Genomic DNA, 21,844 nt, shown 5'->3' with positions numbered 1-21,844 from the left:
ATGCTTTTCTGTCTGCATGATTTTGTCTCTTCTGGAACATCATGTGGTTGGAAAGATGCAGTCTGTGGCCTTTTCAGATTAGCTTCCTGCTCCTGGTGAAAAGGCAGAGTCTGGGATCCTGTAAGGTTGATATTTTTGCTGGGGAGATGACTCAGTTGGAAGAGTGCCATGTAGGATGAGGACCCGGGTTTCACCTTCAGAACTCACAGAAAAGAAACACTGCCGTGGTGCACACTTGTACAGATACAGCCAGGCCCCTGGCCAGCCTAACCACGTGGCGAGTCCAGGCCTCTGAGAGACCCTGTCTTAGAAAATAGGGAGAGATGTATCCGGGGCATGACACTGGAGTTTGATCTCTGGCCTGCACACACATGAAAATGCATGCACATGAACCCACACACAGAGAATGGTTGATATGTTTGCCTTTCTTTGATTAAGGAGAGTCTCCAGTGTGTGAGCAATGGGTACCTTCTGAATTAGGGGACAGAAGTACAAACTAAACAGAAACAGCTGCTGTACTTGGTGACACTGAGGTACTGAGTGGGTGTCTTCCCTTCCTTCCACGCCCCTTCTGTTCAAGCTTGCCATGAAGTGGACGATCCATCTGTCGTTGGATTGAAACATTTGCTCCTTGGTGCCATACACAAATGTCTAGGAAACTCACAAGATGCTGTCCAGGTAAACATGTCGCCATGGCTACAGGGAAACAAACTGTGGCTCTCTGCACCTGAGCTTGTGGAGGAGGAAAATGAGGGCAGGCAACAGGAGAATGTCCCTGCCCACTGTGGTGGGACTTCCTGCACTGTGTTTAATGAATGGGGCGTCTTCAGGCGCTGGGAGCACTCCTGTGAGGACTGCTCTTGTGGCTGACAGACAGTGTCAGCTGGAGAGAGGAGGAAATGAGGACTCTAGCCATTTGAGGGAGCAGTAAGCCTGCACAGAGAAGGACGGATGTGTCTGTGGTGGGCATGTGACGGGGCTTGCATTCGCTCGCCCCATTCACTTTCTTCTCTTTCTAACAAGAGATGGCCGCCCAGGGCTGGAGGCGAGCTGAACGGTTGTTGCCTTAGGCTTGCCAGTCAGTGAGCTGTTTGGCCCTGAAGGGGAGAGCACCTGAAGAAACAGCTCAGTTTCAGGCTGTGGTGAGGTAGAACATCATAGGCTGGCAGAAAATAACGCAGGGTCAGGATATTCCCTCTATAGATAAACCCCAGCCGTTGCCTTCCTCAGCAGCTGCGCCTCCTGAAATCCCACTGTGCTGTGAGCTCATCAGTTGATCAACCATCAGCAGGCTGTCTGATGAGCCAGTCCCTCGTCACTAGTGCCACACGGGGAACCGGCCTTCAGCACATGAGCCTTTGGAACTAATGTTATACCCAAACAGCCAGTGTGCATGGAAGAGAGTTCCTGGCTTTTTTCTTTTTAAAAATTATTGTTTATTTTTTTGTTGTTATTTATTTATTATGTATACAGTGCACTTCAGATCATATTATAGATGGTTGTGAGCCACCATGTGGTTTCTGGGAATTGAACTCAGGACCTCTGGAAGAGCAGTCAGTGCTCTTAACCTCTGAGCCATCTCTCCAGCCCCCCTGGCTATTTTTCAATACTAAGGGTTTGTTCACCTTTGTTTCAGTGGTAGGACTTGAACCCAGAGCTTGATTCCTGTTAGATTGCCTTTCTACTGCTAAGCTACACCTGCAGGCCAGCTAGTTAAACAAAACAAAACAAAACACCAAACAAACAAAACCAATAAGTGGTATTACATTGTCTCATTTTTGAAATAGTTCCATGTATAGTATAGGACACTTGACCTTTACATCACAGAGTATGAATATATTCATGTTGAATTGGAAAGTAATCTTTCGGTGTAAAGTATCTTAGTTACTACATGACTCTCCATAGCGACTTAAGATTGCATACTTTGGTAGTGGTAATATATATGTTACAAGGTAGGCTTAGGCCTGTGTGTGCTATCGAGGACAAAGAGTTTCTTCAGGTCAGGAGAAGTTGGCGTGTTGGCACAAGTTGGGTTGCATGTGGAGACAGGCAAGAATTTGAATGGTTTGTAAGAGTATGTGTTCAGTGGGGGAGATGGGGGGGCGATGGGAGGGCGGCTGGGCATGGGGGACGCGTCCAAAACGCACTGTGTACTCGCACAGAGATGACGGCCTTATGTAACCCAGTGCAATAAAAAAAAAGCTTAGAGACTTGATCTAGAAAAAGAAAAATCCTCCTTTCCTGTGTCCTGAGGGTGTGACGAGCCTCGAACCAAGTCAGAAACGAATTCTTTCCGGTAACATTCCTGTGACTCTCAGTTCTTCCAGCGAGCTGCTAAAGACGAGCTGTGTCGTCAGAATAATTTGTACGTCCAGCCGTACGCATGCTATGAACTTGGCTGTCTCCTTCTCGACAGACCAGAGGTAAGACTTCTCTGAGGGTTTGGTTGTCTTATGAAGCCAGGGCGCGCACACAGCGATGCAGCGCCAACACAGCGCACTCTTAGCTTAGGCCTCCTGTTCCCGGATCCCCCTGGAGAGAGAGTCCAGGAGGCTGATGCCTCTTTTTAAAGAGGTAACAGTGGCCAAACTAGAATTTCAGTTACAGACAGGACTTGCCTTACAAAGCTTTGTCTTTTTGAGAATGGCATGATATAGTGCAATAGATTGAGCTGACAGCTGTGCCGCGCTGCCGTGGATTTTAGTGCGTGCCGCTGGTCCAGCTACCACAACACAAACCCACTTCCTAATCTGTGCAAAGGAATAAAACAAATGAGCCTTGCTGGTTTAATAAGAATCATAGTGAGAATAAGTAAAGATGACATGTGAGATTCCTTTAAAATTATTACACCCCCATACTCAGTTTGACAGCTCTATGTGTATTTAAGGTGTTGTGTTTAAGATGGCTCAGCTAGTGCCTCCCCAGTGTGAGGATGTGTTAGAATCTCAGGTGTCTATAACCCTAGAGCTAAGAGATGTGGGAGGCAGGGTCCAGAGGCTCCCTGAAATCTGTCTGGCCACCAAGTCAAATGCCACTGGGGGAACTTGTCTTAAACAAAGGATGGAAGACATCTGAGGACACCCCAGGTTACCCTGTGACCTGTGCAGAAAATCCCCCAAACACACATGCGCACAAAGGTGTGTAAGTTAGCACAGTGGGTAGTGGGATTTTTTGTTGTTATAATCAGATTTCACTAGTGCCTGAAAACAATGACTCAAATTCTCTAATTGAGTCATTTTACCAATGATTCAGAAAAACAAACAAACAAACAAACAAACCATCACACATTGGGACTTCCGTTTACCTAAAGGAATGTTTATGCCGCAGGTAGTGTGTCCTCCACTGACAGATAATGCAGATTAAGACACAATCTATGTGTTTCTTATGTTCACAGACTGTAGGAAGAGGCAGAACTCTACTCCTTCAGGCAAAGGTAAAAACCCCCAATCCTCCGCCTTCTTATAGCTACTGTGCACCTGGGTCTGAATTCAGGAAAGTTTACAAGTGTTGGAGGTTTTACTAACCCTGAAGAGAGAGGTAGCTAGGCAAATCAGAGAGCACGTGGCTTTGAAGGGGCACGCTCCAGGATTTTACTCCAGAGTCATTCAGCTGGCTGTAAGTTCTCTAGCGTTGGTGTTTGGATGAGGAAAAGAAACTTTATTATTACGAATTTTAAATAGGCCTTGCTATGTTTCCAAGTCAGCATTTTACTCCTGGAGCCCAGCGAGCTTCTCCTGCTCCACTGCTGGACTAGGTGGGGCTGTGGCCTTACCCCATCATACTCAGCTCCAGGAATAATTAACTTTTGATTTTGTTATTACGTTTTACGAATATTTGTTCTTTTGTATTTTATGCATATGAGTGTTTTGCCTGAGTATGTGCACCACAAGCATACCTGGTGCCCTCAAAGGCCAGAAGCAGGTGCCAGATGCTTGCACTTAAGGATGGCTGTAAGCTGCTGTGTGGGTGCTGGGAATCGAACTTGGGTCCTCTGGAAAAGCAACCAGTGTTTCTAACTGCTGAGTTGTCTCTCCAGACCCTCCTGTGTTTGTTTGGCATGTTTTGGCTTTTTGAGACAGGGTTTCCCTGTGTAGCCCTGTCTGTCCTGGACTCATTTTGTAGACCAGGATGGCCTCGAACTCACAAAGATCCGCCTGCTTCTGCCTCCCGAGTGCTGGGATTAAAGGCGTGCGTGACCACGCCCGGCTCCTCGTTTGGTTTTAAAGAATCTTTCAACAGTAGCTTGCTTTGAGCCCAACTTAAGACTGGTATTTCGAGAATAACATGAGGGAATTTTTCCAAAGAGAAGTTTGTAATCCTCCATGCAGCCTTATCCTCTCAAGTGCTAGGCTGACAGGCTTGTGCCACCATTCCTTGCTAACAGTTTAGCAACAGCCTGCCTGTGTGTTGGGGAATGGAAGTGAGGTCTCCATAGGAGGTTAGGGAATTCTGCTATGGCTGTGAAATGCTAAGTGTGTTACCATGGGGACAGGTGTGCCTGGGGTTGGGGGCAGGGGCGGGCGGGTGTACCTGCAGCATCCTGGGTGTATGTGTACCTGCAGTACCCTGGGGACAAGCTTAGCTAACAGTCCACAATCATCTCTATCTGGTCCTTCCAGGAGGATTTTTCTGGCTACGACTTTGAAAACAGATTGCACGTCCGCATCCATGCTGCTTTGGCCTCCCTGAGGGAACTGGTCCCTCAGTGATAAACTCCGAGTGACCCCTCTGTCCCCTCCACCCAGGGTCAGCAATATGAAAGCAGAGGAGAAAGCTCTCTTGAAGATCAGCTTTTCTTCTGGAAACCACCGGTGCCAGGGATGGGTTTCCTGGTGTCGCTGACGTATTAAAGATTCCTCTTTTAAACACGTAGCTGCGGAGTAATGTCCATAATGATTTAAAAAAAAAAAAAAAGTAACCGACCTGGGAGAGGGTTAAGTGACCTTATTCAAACATTTTAGTTTTGTGATTTATTATTTTTAAAATAAAATCAAACTAAATATTCACCCTGTGATCTTGTAGAAGTGCCTACATTAAGCATAGGTCCCAGTGGGCTCAGTGAAGCCATGCGCTTGCGGTACCACACATAGCATGTCTCTTGTGTTTAGGTAAAAACTAAAGAGGTTTCTAGTGTTTTCCTTGATCCTGGAAATCTTCGTATGACAAACATGGCACAAACATTCTTGGCTGGGCATGGTGGCACATGCCTTTAGTCTCAGCACGCAGGAGACAGAGGCAGGCAGGATCTCTAAAAACAAAACCATTCTTCTCCCTGTTTTATGTTCAGTGAGACTCAGGTACGACGGTGGCAGCTGACTCACTCCAGTTAATTTCTTGTGTTCCGTGGGGCAGTGGAGAGAAGTGAATGCTATTTTTACATAAGACATGTTGATAACCTGCTTAACACTAAAGATAAAATGCTATGCAGTTCAAGTTGCAGCGTCCACAGTATTCATCCCCAGATGCTGGGAGCCGGCTCAGTCAATAAAGTGCTAGGACCGAGTTCCTGTCCCCAGCACCCACATAAAGACAGAAAAGTAGCTAGGCATGCCCCGGCACAGATTATTCCTGGGGCTTGGGGAGCAGAGGCAGGAGGATGCCTTCAGCTCCTCACTGCCAAGCTAGTGAGCTCCAGGTTTACTGAGGGACCCTGCCTTGAAAGAATAAGGCACAGGGTAGCTAAGGAGGACCTGACCTTGACCTCCAGCCTCTAGAAGCACACACACGTACACACCCCTACACACACACACACACACACACACACATACACACGTACACACTCCTACACACACACACATACACACACACAAACACATACACATTCATCCCTAGATTGTCTCAAACGGTCTCAAAATGGAGGCAACAAATCAGGAGCGGAGAGAGAGGATGACTTCACAGCGGAAGCAATGTCCCTGCTGCCAATCCTGCCGGAAAAATCGATCTATAGTTGGCTAAGTAGCACCTATATTTTAGGAGTTCTGCTGTGAAAATGATCTGATAATCAACCTTTAGAAACCCTTTAACATGACAATTCTCAACCTGTGGGTCGTGACCCCTTTTGGGAGGCAAGCAGCATAAAGGAGCCCCTGCATATCGGATACTCACGATTCATAACAGTAGCAAACTTCCAGTCAGGAAGTAGCAAGGAAACAGTGTTATGGTTGGGGTCACCACATCATGAGGAGCAGTATTGAGGGTGGCAGCATTAGGGATGCTGAGAACCGCTCCTTTCACATGCGCCTCACAGAAGCAGTTGTTGCATGAGTTTTCGGTTTGTACATGAGACTATTTGGTGGTGACATGTTCTGCAGGGTTGTAGGTTGCCAGGATTTAATCACTCCCCTCTTTCCCTCAGCTTATCGATGATTATAAAAAGAATTCACCGTTACATTGTGGGATTTCCTGGTGATCTGGCTTTCTCTGTGCTCAGCACTGCGCAGGTGTGGGTTTGGATAAATACCTCGGCCACTCCAGGAATCTCTGCCATAACTTGCTTCAGTCATCTTTCGGTTTCTAAATTCTCACTGACATCAAGGCTTTCAGTTTAGAGTATAACTCATTTATGTGCCCTGCTCTCTGAATCCCACGCTTGTGCCATACCAACATTTGGGTACTTGGCGAGTGAAACAGGGAGCAATCAGCTACAATATTTAATCTGATGTGGAAGGTGGGGTGTCCTAATCTAGCACTGGAAGGTGGGGTGCCCATTAGTGGTAGACTGTTAATGCTGAAGGACTGGGTTCTACAAGCCCTGGACAATTTCAGTCTTGTTTTGAGGACGTAGTATCGTCAATTGCTGTTCCACCTAAAGAGGATTGTCTGCACATCATTATCTGTCCCTTAGCCCTCTGACAGCCACTTTTGATTAGACTGTTGCTGAAGTACTCACACTGACTTCCTGACGTGGGTCTTGTATGGAGTTAAGATATTATTTTGGTTTTTGTTAGTTTTTGTTTTGGTTTGAGACAGGGTTTCTTTGTGTAACAGACTCCTGGCTGTCCTGGTCTCGCTTTCTAGACCAGGCTGGCCTCGAACTCACAGAAATCTGCCTGCCTCTGCCTCCCAAGTGCTGAGATTATAGGCATGTACCACCATCCCTGGTAGAGTTAAGATATTATAAGACACAAAAGATGACAATCTTCTGCTCGGTGGCTGAGTACATTCAAGAAGCTCAGAGGTGTGGGGGGGGGGGGAATGGGGGGGGGAAGGCAGTTTGGAAAGAGAAATTGGTGGCCTCAGATACTGGAGTCTGGTAATGAGATAGAATATTGTGCGTTTAAACCTATGGCTGTTGTTGCTGCTTTCTCCTCATGTTTCTGTTCAGGACCTTCTGAGTCATGAAATTCTTGCTTTACCTTTTCTTGTCTGAATTTTTAGTTTGAACCTTTCAAGCTATTATTCCATATTCAAAGATTTCATGAAGTCCCAACTTTCCAATTAAATAAATGATAATTACTTTTAAATTGTTCACATTTCTGCCATTGAGATTGCTGATTTCAAGCTGCACTGGGCCTTCCAGTTTGTACATGTCAAATATATTTTGTATTAGACTGAGCCTTTGAGAGGACAAATGCAATATATATGCCAAATACATTTTTATGCTTTGGCCGACTTGGAGGAGTGCTCTAGTGACCACAATGAAATATGTACTTTTCTGGCTGGTGTAGTTAAGATTTTTATCTTCAGGGAGTTAGGTTTTTTTTTTAACTTTAATGAATAAGAAGATAAGTCTTCTGGGTAAAGAATTATAACATTCAAATGTCACAGAACAGAATATTTATTGTCACAGGTTTATAAACCAATTACTTAGTTTGCACTTTTTCTATTTCTGCCGAGACTCAGTAACAAACCCTAAGTTTTACATACACACACACACACACACACACACACACACAGAGGGGGGGGAGGGAGGGAGGGAGAGAGGTGCTCTGTAAACTTTTGTAGTTGATTTCTTTCTTAAGCAAATCACAATGGCACACATTCACATTTGGCCTTTTATCTATGAAGACACATTTGTGCTGTTGTGTTTTGAGGTTGCTGGCTTGGGTGGAAGCAAAACAGCTGTCACCAAAAGGCAGTAGGAGGGTTTATTCTGAACCAAATGTGAGTGACCAACCCAGACACATGAACTCAGATCACACGTGCCACCATGGAAGTGGCTACAGGAACTTTTATAGTCAGAAAACAGAGCTGGGCTTCCCAGGGAACTCATCCATAAAGGAAAACTTGGGCCCAGATCACTTCACGAAAATGCAGCACAAGCTTGAGAAAAAAGATAATGCGGGCAGGAGGATGGAAAGCAGCCCAGAGCAGCGGCATTGCCCTTTGGACCGTGTGTGAGTGCCGTGCAGCGTGCTAAGCCCAGCTCCTTCTGGTTGGCTTGGGTGTGAGACCAGCTTAATCGTAATTGAGGGAAAAAACAAAACAAAACAAAAAAACAAAAACAAAAAGCCGAGAGTAGCTGCCACTCTGTACAGGCAAGCGTCCCCAGAGGAAAGGCCTATGCTGTACCTAATAGATTTCTATTCTTTGCAAAGGTGACTCAATAAAGAGTTGCGGGGAAAGGATGCAGTGACGTCAAAATAACCAGCTATAAATGTAGTTTCTCTTCCCTATCCACCAGTCAGTGCTTGTTGTTTTTGTTCCTTAGAGACAGCTCCTCATGTATCACAGGCTAACTGGAACTCATTGTGTCCTCCTGCCTCGACCTCCTAGAGCTGGGATGACAGTCCAGCACCTCTGGGCCCTGTCTCCTGAGGACTCTGCTGAGGACTGAGTCCAGGGCCATGTGAATGTTCGGCAAGCCCTGTCGACTGAGCTGCATCCACAGTCACTGGTCCAGTGATCAAACGTGGAGCTACCGCCTAGGCTTTAGAAAATGTCAGCCCCTCCCTCACGCAGGACAGTCAAAAGACTCCACCCGACCTTTGTCCTCTTAGGCTCCCCATTGGCCGAGTCTTTTGCCCTGGGGGCCCCAGCGAGGGGGCGGGGCTCTGTGACGCATCCATGACGCAGACAGGGGTATAAATAGTCAGCGGGCTCCGAGCTCTCTCACAGGAGCCGCCGGCGAGGGGGCAAAGAGGAAGCTTTATCCAAGCCGGAGAGAAGGTGGGCCTAGGCTGGCGGAGTGGCGCCGGCTGAGCCCTGGAAGGCTCCTGCCATTCGGAGCGGGTGCCGGTGGTCGGGCGGGAATCTCGTCTTCTGCCGAGCGTGACCCGGAGGGTGCCGTCGATGGTGCCATAGTCCCCACTAGCGTAGGCAAGCAGAGCCTCTGCGTCCCACTCGGGTAGTGTCAGAGGGGCACATTCCAGAGGGCATGCCTTTGTAGAAAGCTCGCTCTTGGCAAAGGGTCTTGAAAACCTAAGAGTAACTAAGCTATCACTTTTGAACAGCCCTCTGCCCGCTGGGGAGTACATTCGGGTGCCACATCACTATTGCCACCATTTCTCAGTCTAGAAAGTTCTTAGAGACGGTCAGCATCCCTGGCTTTTAAGTGTTTCTTTTTCTTTTTTTTTCACTAATTCATTCTTATTACATCTCAGTTGTTATCCCATCCCTTGTATCCTCCCATTTCTCCCTCCTTCCCATTTTCCCCCTACTCCCCTCCCCTATGACTGTGACTGAGGGGGACCTCCTCCCCCTGTATATGCTCATAGGGTATCAAGTCTCTTCTTGGTAGGCTGCTGTCCTTCCTCTGAGTGCCACCAGGCCTCCCCATCAAGAAGATGTGGCTAAATATGGGGCACCAGAGTTCGTGTGAAAGTCGGTCCCCACTCTCCACTCATCTGTGGAGAATGTCCTGTCCATTGGCTAGACCTGGGTAGGGGTTTGAAGTTTACTGCAGGTATTGTCTTTCAAGTTTTTCTAAACTGAAAGCTGGTACTAGCCCCATCCCAGTGTTGGTAGCACTAACCGGGCATGCGTAAGTCCTGCGTAGCATTGGGTATGGCGAAGCTGCGTTTCCTCCAAAAGATGGCTTAATTCGGTAGTGCACCAGATGAGTCAGGAATTAAACATTTAGTTATAATCTCAAAGGGTTTGCTTGGGTCACTATTTATCTTGGCATGGCTTTTGGTAAGAAGGTGAAAGATATTTTTAAATAGCCAACCCAAGTTGGCCCATGACTAAACCATGCTACTTGGCCCCATAAAACCTGTAAGAGTCATTGTCACTGTAGAGTGCTCTTTACAAGGACCCATGAGAGGCATTCTTATGGTAGTCTCTAGAAGAGCAGCCGGTTTTGTTTTGTTTTTGTTGTTGGTTTCACCTCCCATTAATCTGAAAGTCTGAATCATTTAGGCACCTGTTTCCTATATGGTGGCTCCTGGTAGCTCAGGACTCAGTTTAATACCCATGTTTAGTAAAGTGATTGATTGGCAGCACTGTAATTTTCTCCTTACTAAAGAAATGCTTTTTTTTTCTTTATAACCTATTTGGAAGCTTTCGTGATGGTTCACAAACACACATGCGCACACATACACACACACACACACACACACACACACACACACACGGAGTTTAGGGCTGACACACTCTTTTTGGTCCATGAGCCTATGTCTCAGGATAGCTATGAATGCAACCCAACATGTGTGTAGACAATATAATCCAAAGTCATGACTGGGACACCCCTACTAGAGTATATAATACTCAGGGTACCACTTAAAAGTCAGCAAGGGGCTGGATATGGCAGGTACAAGCCTTTAATCCAGCACTCAGGAGGCAGAAGCAGGTGAATCTCTGGGTTCGAGGCCAGCCTGCTCTACGGTGTGAGTTCCAGGACAGCAGAATCTAAAGAAAAAAGTGGGCAAGGTAGGAGTGGAGCTTGAGGGGAAATTAAATGGTAATTTGATGAAAGAACTACATACTATGGGTATGGCACAGCACCAGAGATTTTCTTGTAGAAATAGTTCTGCAACACTACAGAATTAGTGCCTGTATGGACATTACTTGGAAATATATGTACTTAATTTATGTTTCTGGAAATAGTAATTGGATTTTATGTTTTATTTGGACCAAAAATTTATTAAAGTATTCTGGTGATCCTGGCAGGGCTTTTCCTATTGATTTATTTTAAAGAGTGTGAGTGTGCATGCATGTGCATGTGTGCTATGTGTGCACATGTGCGAGTATGCACATGTGTATGTGTGCATGTGCATGAGTGTGTGCATGTATGTGCATGCGTATGTGTACATGTGTGTGCTTGTGTGTGTGTGTGTGTGTGTATGCGTGTGTGTGCGCGCGCGCGCGTGTGTGTGTGTGTGTGTGTGTGTGTGTGTGTGTGTGTGTGTGTGTGTGTGCCTTGGTGGAGGTCAGAGGACAACTTCTGGAGTTGGTTCTCTCCTGCTACCTTGTGGGATCCAGGTATTAAACTCAGGTTCAGGCTGTGGGACAGCCTCTGCACTTGAGCCATCTCCATGGCCCACCTACTCATTTGTAGAGTCTTACTAAGAATTACATCCCATGTTACAAGAATAAACATCTTAGAGATGAGAAGTAGCTAATAATTGTAATAGGTTTGGTTTTAGAAACCCCAATTAAATCATAGAAAAAAATCTTTAAATCTAATGTAAAGCATAAGATTTTGTTTCTCTTCATTATAGTTGAAATTACAGACATCCTGCCAAAATGATTTCTTCAAAGCCCAGACTTGTTGTACCCTATGGCCTCAAGACTCTGCTTGAGGGAGTTAGCAGAGCCGTTCTCAAAACCAACCCAACAAACATCACCCAGTTTGCAGCAGTTTATTTTAAAGAACTCATTGTGTTTAGAGAAGGTTTGTATTTCTTTAAGATTCTGTATTTGTTGTTTTGCCAAAACCATTTTAACTTAAAGAACCATCTCCATTTGACTTCCTGCATTTATTCCTTCAGGGAATTCATCTCTGGATATAAAAGATCTGATTAAACAGTTTCATCAGATAAAAGGTAAGTGCCAGAGATGGTCGTTTTGGCAGTCACATCCTTGGTAACACATTCATCATTATGCCAGCAGATACTTAGTTAATCACACCGGTGCTTAGGTGGTGAGTTTAGAAGATTTTAAATCTTAGATGGGGGCGGGGGTCAGGAGGAGACCCCCTCAGGGCTGAAAATCTGAGCTGATGGTGGAATACCTGCAAAACACGACTGAGGTTAGAGCTCCAGGGTCCCGCTGGAACAGTGACTATCCATCCATGAGTGTCTACAACAGTGCAGAGAAGGCCTCTGGACCAGGCACACCTTTAGGGAAGCACAGCAGAGTTCAAGAGAGCTCCGCTTCAGAGTTGCGGTGAGGTGCTTTGTAAAGTTGTGCAGGTTATGGGCAGTAATTTAAAATGCTCCACAATCTAAAATGGAAACTTACACAGTGCTCAAAGTCTCAGGTTTAGAGTATTTCAAATTCTCGGTTTTCAGATTAGGGGGTTCTCTCTTAATAGGCTATGCAGATATTCTAAAGTGTTTTAAACCCCTCAAAATCTGATACCAACTTTCAGGCACTTCTGCTATGGAATACTCAAAGATGTATAGACTCTTTAATGAAGCAGAGCTGGGGGTTATAAAGATATTTCAGTGTGGGCTGCAGCCTGAATGTGAGGAGAAAAAGCAAGTCCAGTCTACAAGAGATTAGACATGTTTGGCCATACTTTCTGCCAAACGAGCCTATGTTTGAGTAGGTATTTTGTCATGGAACAGTAGTTTCCTTCTTATCTTGGGCACTGTGACATAGCAGCACATGTATGCTTAAGAGAAAGTTGTTTTTCATTTATTTGTAGGTATCTAAATTGAACCGATAGCATGAGTCTGAGTTGACCAGCAACAACAACAAAAAAAGATGAGTTGTAAGAAAAGGAAGAATTTATACAATAAAGCATTTAGATCATTACGATTCTTTTTAAGCTGTAATGGTAGAGAATGCGCCTACTAGAATGGGAAGAAAAAGGCTGCTCACAGAATTCTGTGACGAGGTGAAAGGACTCCTGGCCACTGCAGGAAGCAGCAGAATAGTTCTTACAATATTGGCTTGGCCAACAGTTTTTGGATGATCTGAGGGGAAGCAGGTAGTTAGAAGAGTTTCATCCATACACATATGTACACACAGAATCCTCTGCAGAACCAGAAAAGGGTGCTGGATCCACTTGGACAGGGATTACGGGCAGTCGTGAGACACCAAGTAGATGCTGGGAATGGAGCCCGGGTCTTCTGTGAGAGCAATGAGCTCTCTAACCTCTTCAGCACCTGTCATTTTTTAAACTTTAGCTTTTAGATTTTTAATTATATGAATTTTTGTGTTGTGTGCACGTGCATGCTATGGCCTGTATGTGTGTGCGAGGTGCAGACCTATAGGCCAGAGGACAACTTCGGCTAGTCAGTTTTCATCTTTGTTCCAGTGGGTCCTGATAACTGAACGCCCGTCATCAGGCTTGGTGTGATACCATTGCCTCCGTGTCATTTTTACGAGTCAAAAACAACCATGACAATTAGAAATTAGGGAGTCAGACCTAAGGAATTGCACGTATCATGATGGTTTGGCTCTGCAGTGAAAGACACCCAAAACAGGAAATCAAGATTAAAAACGGGGAACACAGGCAATTGAAAAAAAGAGGTGTGCTATGTTTCCGGGACATTGCGTTGCCGAGTCTAGCTGTTTCCTTGCAAGCACCTGATGCCATTATTTGCTAACTGTGTGCAACTTGATAATATACTGCTAGCCACATACACAAACCAAGTGCAAGAACATTACTCTTTCTCTGTCCACAATCCTAGCCTCTCAGTCACTGTTACTGTGTTTGTCTTCTAAACCAAGAGCTGTATTTGAAAACACTGAGTGTGCACGCTTCTCCTGTTAGGATGTAGGCTTGCCATGGTTCATAATGGCAACAGGGTGAGTCTTTATGGTGGAAGGCAACCCCACCTGATAGCATTTTGAGATTAATTAATTTATTATAGATTTAATCCATGAGTCATTTTAGCAGGTGGACTCAAACATGTGGATTTTGGTCTATGTAAGTTACAGTAAAAAAAAAAAAATTGTAGGCCGGCCATACTTTTGATGCATTTAAAGAATAAGAGATATATGGTTGTTTATTTCTTCAAATAATTACACATAGCAATGAGAGACCGAGCATACACATAATCCTGAAAGTAAGTTTACAGTGTGGTTACAGAAAGAGATTGTGCTTTAGGGAGTGAGATGGCAATGTCGTTGGTCATTCTCATTGCTCGTGGGATCATAAGGCAATATGAGAGTATGACCAGAATCTAGTTACCTGATATTACCTTGGCTCATTTGTCCTCCTTATAGTGTCACCTCAAATGTCCTCTTACTAGACAGACTGTATCCATCAATCTTGTCTTCCTACAGACACTCGGTGAATTCATGTGCTCCATGAAATCAGTTTCACTTCGGGCAGAAGAGCGACTCTTTGGGGGATATATAGACACCCTGAGGTTCCCATGTAGTAGGATATCTCCTCTCGCTCCCTGTCTTCTGACTGGTTTAATTCTCTTCTGTACTTAAGACAGCTGTGAATAAATCTGGCCATGTGGTTGTTCAGTTTTCTACAAGAAAAATAATAGGTTTAAGAGCTGGAATTTTGTCTTTTATCCAAGTATAACTCGCACCGTGTGAATCCTAGATTTAAATGTGGAGGTGGCACCTATAATAATCCTACATACAATGCTGGCTGATCCCGATGGTAAGAGGCCTTCTCGGGCTTGCAGTGACTTGTAAGACATGAAAATGAACCATTCTTGGGAAACCAAGTGAAGGCTTACTGTGTTCTTTCAGTCCCTTGAGTGAGGCCAGATGAGCGAGCCTAAAGACATCAGCAGGTATTAGAAGTTGGTCTGTGTGCAAGAGCTGGCTGCCACTGCCTAGTGCATTTTCTCACTCCTGTCAGGTGTGAGCATGGAGGCTGGCCAATGGAGATGTTTTGTTCCCCAGAGTTACTTGCAGTGGTTGATTTGCCTGCTCTGCAACATTACCTGTTCCTAGCAGGCACGGAAAGCATGAAGATAAGGACAATCTTTGTATGTATCACTTGCCTGTTGAATTTCTTTCTGAGATTTTTCCTAGAAAGCAAGCCATTTTCTGTAGGCACTGGGGGCCAGAAATAGTTAATCACCTTGCCAATGACTTGAAAATTCCACGCATAGTTGAAAGAAGAAAAGAACTGGACATGAGAGCCAAATATCACCACTCACATCTTCCCATTTTCCGAAGCGTAGTCTTCAGAATGGCCATGGCTCTATCCATGGCAGCCATATTGGTCTCAGGCCAAGGGACCACTGTTTAGCTTAGGATAGGTTCCTTTTCTTGGCATTCTACCCCATCCCCACCTTTCCTTTGAGGCCTGCAGGAAAGTGCTTGTCAGTCATTACAAAATCCTCCTGTGTTTGGAGGCACAGGACTAGGCCAGATTGGCAGGTACTATGTAGCTCTCACCTTCTCACCAGAAATGGTGCCTGTTCTTTCTGGTCCCGGGCACAGCTGAGACAGCTCTGTGCCTCTTCAGGGTGGAGGGACACTGTTCTTTATGGAAATCACATAACTTCATTAAGGCCTCAGCTGTCTGGACTCAAGCCAAGTTAAGATTTTAAAATTGATCTTTTTCCTTGTCAAGCCAGGAGTGGTATTTGTTTCTCTCTGTATCCTAAACACAAGATTTACTACCAAATCAGGCTTAGTCAAATCAACTTTTTAGTATTTTTAAAAATCATTTTCATTTAAGTGTGTGTGTGGGTGTGTGGGTGTGGGTATGTGTGTGTGCATGTGCACACACTCATAGGCTCAGATCTGTGGGAGCTAGAGTTACAGGCAGTTTTGGGTCTGCAAGCTGGGAATATAACTTGGGTCCTCTGAGGAGCAAGCTGGTTTTGAAAGTAGGATGTTAAAGGCCCTGTAGTTACAGTAACTGTGGACTGATGGCACTCCTCCTGCCTCAGCCTCCCAAGTGCTGGGATCACAGGCTCATGCCACCATACATGGATTTTCAAACCTTTGACCTAAAGCCAATACTTCTCAAAAAAGCAAAATGCACCTTTCCCTGCAGCCTTTGTGCTTTCTGAAAAGGAAGTCCTCAGCAAGCAGGTGTGAAAACTCTGAATGAGGAACAGCCAAAGCAGTGAGGAAGCTGAGGATACTGACCTTCAAAAGGGGCTTTCCGGGGCAGTCTGAACATCATCACCTACAATGAATTTTGTTCAGGCCATGAACAGTCAATGGCTGCACACTCTTGGACCTAGGTGTTTCTCTTTTCTTTTGATCTGGGTATGATTTTGACTGCATGATCACTCCGCATCAGAAATTATGAACATTTTCAAGTAAGAATATATATTATCTAATGTGAAAAACTCGTATTGCAGATGACCAATTCTTTGCATACTGGCCTTCTTAAGTGGAGGGGTGCATCTGTGTCCCAAGTTATGACGCCAGCTAAAAATGTGGAATAATTTACTTCCCACCTTAGTCTTCAGTTTCTTTTTCCTTTGCTCGTTTTTTTTTTTTGGGGGGGGGCTCTGTTTTTCTGTGGATATGTCTGATGTCTGCATGCGTGGGCATTGGTGCATGTAGAGTCCCAAAATTGACGCCGGTCACATGCCACTTTATTTACTGAGGCAGGGGTCTCACTAAATCCAGAGCTTGCCAGCTCCTTGCGAGGTCACTCGGGGTTGCCTTTGCCTCCTTGCTTCTCTAGTGCTGTGCTTTCAGGAGAAATTCCAGTCATCTGACCTAATTCTAGCATGGCCAGGTCCTCATGCTTGCACAGTAAGTACTTTATCTGCTGGGCGGCTCTGCCATGTTTCTTCCCCCTGCGTGTTTTTTTTTCTTTCCTCTCCATGTGGTGTGCGTGTCTGTGTGCATGTGTGTGCGTGCGTGGTGTGCATGTGCGTTTGCTGGAACTACAGACCAGGCAGCTTCTGGAACTGAAGTATGCTTTTGCTGCTGGACATCTTGGAATGAAATTGTCGTTTTGCCACTGCAATATACACTGATCGGTTACTCCTAGGGACATGAGTGGAGTGTAGGGGGGTGGAGATGAGCTGTGCTTACAGACTCCCCAGCTATGCTCACTCACAGATGCTGCACATAGATCGCGGATAGCGGTATTTGGGTGTTCGACCTACCAGAGCTTTATTTAAGGTATTGCTGATTAATTCACCTGGCTATTACTTTTAGTAGAGAAATGGGCAGAAGGAGCGAAGCTGGAGAAGAAGGAATGTGTCAAAGAACAGGCAAGACCACCTCTAGTTTACTGCGAACCTACACGGATGGAAAAATCCACGGACACAGAGGAGGACAATGTAGCTGGACCACTATTTAGCAACAAAACCACCCAGTTTCCATCAGTTCACGCTGAAGTACAGGCCGAGGAGACAAGTGAAGGAGTTCGGGGTCCCTCTTCCAAACCAGCCACACCTAAGACTACCACCCCACCCTCCTCACCGCCTCCAGCCCCGGTCTCTGCAGAGTATGCCTACGTCCCGGCTGACCCAGCTCAGTTTGCTGCGCAGATGTTAGGTAATGTCCCATCTACCCAGTCTCAAGTTTTAATGGTGGACGTGGCAACAAGTACGCCTGCTATCCAGGACGCACCGAGTGCAGAGATTGTTGAAGAAGTCGTGGTGTCTGCCCCCCTGGTGTGTTCTGGAGAGACGCTAGAAGTGCAGGTTGTGAGTGAGACATCTGCGCAGGTAGTTGTGGGTCCTAATTCTGAGGCTGAACCACCAAAGGCTTCCTCAGCCCCCTTGCAGGATGAACAAGAGCCTCCTGCTTGTGACGAAGCTCCCGATACTCAGGTCACATCAGCCTGTCATGTATCATCCATATATAATGATGTGCCTGTCAATGAAGGAGTTGTCTATGTTGAGCAGATACCGGGATACATAGTTATCCCTTTTACTGATCAAGTTGCTTGTCTTACAGAAATTGAGCAGTCACCACCAGATAGTACCAAACCTGTAGAACCCAAGACTTCCTCAGACAAGTCTAAAATATCTATAGAGTCTCTGAAAATTGTACAGGTGGAGGATGGCCAACACAAGCCCTCAGTGCACATGGAGGCAGAAGCTACCGTTCTGCTCTCTAACACTGCTTTAGATGGTCAGCCCGAGGTACCTGCAGAACCCCTGGATGCAGAGGAGTTTCTCAAAATAGCCTCTGAAAATTCTCTGCACCTTGAGATGGAGATCGTTACCGTAGGCCCTGACGATCCTGGCCAGGAGGAGTCAGGGGAGAACGCTGCACCCGATTCATCCGGTGACCCTTTTCCTCCTGCGCCAGGAGGCTTTACTGAACCTGAAAGAGAGCCAAGTGAGGAAGCTGCACCTGAGCAGGTTTGACGAAGCCAGGTAAGAGAATGAGGTACTTGCACATCACGTGTGTGTTTCAGGTAATGTCCATGCTCAGGATCCATCCGGGTGTGCCCTCCTGGCGACTGGCCAAAGTCCGTTTTCAGGGTTTTTAAATGCCAAACCTACTTAAAGGCTTTGTTGTACTTAAAATCTTACCATTATGGAAATCACATGGCATTGCCAAAGCTCGGTTCAGTTTGCACGTTTGTAAACACTAGAATATGTTAGGTTTTTAATGCCTTTTTAAAAAAACGGTTATGGGATGTCACTTTGAAGGTTTCCACTTAGGAAAACGTTAACACTGAACACTGCATTTATTTAGGCTCTGGCATTTAAAAATGAAAGAAATGGTGGTGTGGCTGACTGCTTTCGCAATGAGTCAGGAGAACTGCAATCAGGCTTGGGTGCTGCCTCAGACACTGCTTCCTACTTGGGACCTCCCTGCAGCTGAGGGAATGGCGCCATAGCTGGATGCAGAGAGGACAGGTTAGATGGAGCTTCTGTGACACAGGAAACCAGCGGAGATCATGGCTGCACTCGTGAAAACAGTGGGTGCAGTTACATGCTTGGTCGTTTACCTCAGAAAAGTCAAGCTGTTTTCTTGGCTGCCTAGCTTCCAGCTGCTTTTTCCTGCTGACACAAGAGCTATAACTTCCATCTCCGTCTTGTTACGGCATTTGGTCTGCCTACCCTCTGCCTAGCTGGATATTACAGTGCCTTTCTCTCCTGGGTGTCAGAAGCCTCCCATTCCTGTTGCAGAGACTCTCAAGTCTGACTCAAACCAGAATAAACCAGAAGTATTAGCAAAGCAGGTGTTTAGCAATCAAATTCTGACTGGCAGTGTGACAGAGTCAGGGCAGCTGGAAAGGCAGAGGGCAGGGCCACATATCACCTGTGGCTGGCATTGTCCTCGGGGCTCAAGCAGCACTTCAGGCCAAAGTCACTGTTTTCAGGCCCTTAGCTGTTACTGAAGGCAGCTGTCCTAACACCAGCGGAAAGCTACCAAGAGAACTTAGCTTGAGGTCTTAGATTCTTCCATTTGGAGACAGGAGATTTGACAGGAACTTGAGGATAAACTTCATTTGTCGGAAGCAATTGAAAACACCATGTAATCTGTGCATAGTGTACTTTTCTGTGAAGAGAGAAAAAGGCTGCACCAGAAATGGATGACCTAGAGTCCAAAACATCAACTTGGGACATCTGAGTCCCTGGCTTTGGTACTATAGATCCTCTTGCTATAAGCTGATGGACGGCTTTTCTAGCCGTCTGCATTAAAGTGCTCCCCAGCTTTGTGCTGTCTTCTGAGGCATATGGTGGTGTCTAGCCTTGAGTGCCTAAAAGGGAGGGTCCCTGGGATTCTGAGTCCTAGATGAGGTAATAGGCCGGAGATGGGAGATGGTGGTGCCTGCCGAAGACCAGGGACATTAGGTGACATGTGTCCTTAGGGGGAGAACTGCTATGCAGATGTGCTAACGTGATTTTCCCATGGCTTCACATGGTTGATGTGACATGGAAGCCATACATAAAGTTGAAGATTCTGGTAGGCATGGTGGAGACTGAGACTGGAGGAGTTGCCAAGAGTTCAAGGGCAGCCTGGCTCATGCCACGCCTCAGAGAACCAAAAACAGGGTTAAGAGTCTGGAAACAGCAACTCAGGACACAAGTGCTTCTTTAGCCGCAACTCTAGTGTCCCTGCCATTATCAGGTCCTTTTCTGACTGTTCTGGATGCTTCTGTCTCTTCACATTACCAGGCACAATTTCCTTAGTCCTCTCTATAGCATGCTTTATGGCACATACTACTACAAATGCTTATTTATATGTTTAAAAAAAAAAGATTTATAAAGACATGACTGTGCATAGTGCCTGATACAGAGACCAAACCTTTAACGCCTGCAATTTTTTTTTTTATAGCACTAGCAACAAGCGAAGCAGGACAAGCACCACCATATTCTAATATGTGGACACTTTATTGTCTAACTGATATGAATCAACAAAGTCGCCCATCACCGCCACCTGCACCTGGGCCTTTTCCCCAAGCAACCCTCTATTTACCTAATCCTAAGGATCCACAGTTTCTGCAGAATCCACCGAAAGTCACCTCTCCAACTTATGTGATGATGGATGACAGCAAGAAGACCAGTGCCCCACCTTTTATATTAGTAGGCTCAAATGTCCAGGAAGCGCAGGATTGGAAAACTCTTCCTGGACATGCTGTTGTGTCCCAGTCAGATGCCTTGAAGAGATACGCTGCAGTACAAGTGCCCATTGCTGTCCCTGCAGATCAGACATTCCAGAGACCCGTCCCCAACCCCCAGAACGCCAGTCCTCCTACAAGTGGACAAGATGGCCCCAGGCCGCAAAGCCCAGTCTTTCTTTCTGTCGCTTTCCCAGTAGAAGATGTAGCTAAAAAGAGTTCAGGATCTGGTGACAAACGTACTCCCTTTGGAAGTTATGGTATTGCTGGCGAAATTACTGTGACTACTGCCCATGTACGCAGAGCAGAACCTTAAAAGAGTAGGTAACCCTTCCTACCGGGGCGTGTGGGTCTTAGTTAAACATTTCATAAAACATGGGGTAACTGAAGTTTATTTAGGTGCTTGGCTTCCAACTACAGGGCTGCTCATAAATGCTCAGCCACCTCTGACTGTATGGTAGATTTGAAAAGAACAGAATTTTTCTTTAACGTGAGGATGATTTGAAAGAAGTAGGGGGAACGGAGATGAGCTATTGACCGAATGTGCATGCTGGAGATACTACGTGTATGGTCATGCAAGAAGTTTAAACACACAGAGGAGCTGAAGTAGCAATTGGAATTTTAAGATACTTTTATCAATTTTTTTATTCAAATGGGCTTAATTAAAATTTTCAGAAAGTTTTATCACTCAGCTTTTTATTCAGTTGGGCTTAGTGTCAAGCTTCCCCTGCAGTGTGGACAGTGGGGTGAGTGGGGTACACAGGCCCCAGTGCAGGAGAGCACTGTAAGTGAAGTGCTGCCAGGCACGTGACTTTTCTCAGCCACACAACACTGCTCAACACAAGAGGGGGGACTGTGTGGCCATGAATTTAATCACAGCAACCTTGTGTTGTCAAGAGGTGGCCTCAGCAGGAAATACTAGGATATTTTTGATTAGCAAAGAACTTATTACAGCAAGAATGTAGATAAGATATCATAAGGCAATTCATGATATTAAATAGTTCAATGTCTCTTCATTAACAGATGCTGAAAATGATGCTGTTTGATTCAGCATTCAAGGTGGAGTCTGTCACCATGTGAACTGTATCAATAAACTTCCTGCAAGCATGAAATGCTGCGTTGTTTTAGTAACATAGCAGGTATACAATCTACCACAACCTTGTCCAGCTCACACATGGACACCTTTTCTAGAATTCAAATAGCAATTAACCAGCTGGAGTACCACCTTCCCACTTCCCACTCCGCATGCTAGGTAGCTGCATCTCTGTCTCTCTGGCCCTGGGGACACTTCTGATAATTAAGGATAGTGTCAGGTTA

The 21,844-nt window shown here is 45.7% G+C and overlaps 2 protein-coding genes across 6 annotated transcripts in view; both read left to right on the top strand.

Annotated features, from left to right (window-relative positions):
* Positions 1-5,761, top strand: part of TTC39C (tetratricopeptide repeat domain 39C) — a 92,446-nt gene extending 86,685 nt beyond the window's left edge. The window contains exons 11-14 of the mRNA XM_084780446.1: positions 581-678; positions 2,319-2,423; positions 3,395-3,433; positions 4,620-5,761. Coding sequence (XP_084636572.1) covers positions 581-678; positions 2,319-2,423; positions 3,395-3,433; positions 4,620-4,709 — 332 coding nt within the window. The 3' untranslated portion in view covers positions 4,710-5,761. The remainder of the gene's footprint in view (positions 1-580; positions 679-2,318; positions 2,424-3,394; positions 3,434-4,619) is intronic.
* Positions 5,762-7,923: 2,162 nt separating this feature from the next.
* On the top strand, positions 7,924-21,639 carry CABYR (calcium binding tyrosine phosphorylation regulated). Of its 5 annotated transcripts, XM_084779771.1 has the most exons (6): positions 7,940-9,108; positions 11,601-11,773; positions 11,871-11,924; positions 17,158-17,499; positions 20,245-20,847; positions 21,551-21,639. In XM_084779771.1, exons 2-5 carry the CDS (start codon positions 11,626-11,628, stop codon positions 20,841-20,843), a joined length of 1,143 nt encoding a protein of 380 aa, XP_084635897.1. In that variant the 5' UTR covers positions 7,940-9,108; positions 11,601-11,625; the 3' UTR covers positions 20,844-20,847; positions 21,551-21,639. The 5 variants fall into 5 exon arrangements, with proteins under 5 accessions (XP_084635895.1, XP_084635894.1, XP_084635893.1 ...); XM_084779769.1 differs by lacking the exon at positions 20,245-20,847 and having other exon boundaries at positions 7,924-9,108; positions 17,161-18,329; XM_084779768.1 differs by lacking the exon at positions 21,551-21,639 and having other exon boundaries at positions 7,929-9,108; positions 17,158-18,329; positions 20,245-20,376.
* The last annotated feature ends 205 nt before the right edge of the window (positions 21,640-21,844 follow it).

The sequence above is a fragment of the Acomys minous genome (genome assembly GCF_964271855.1).
Source record: "Acomys minous genome assembly, chromosome: 4".
NCBI lineage: Eukaryota > Metazoa > Chordata > Mammalia > Rodentia > Muridae > Acomys > Acomys minous.
Note: the sequence above shows the minus strand (reverse complement) of the source record. Positions and strands in the feature narration are given on the sequence as shown.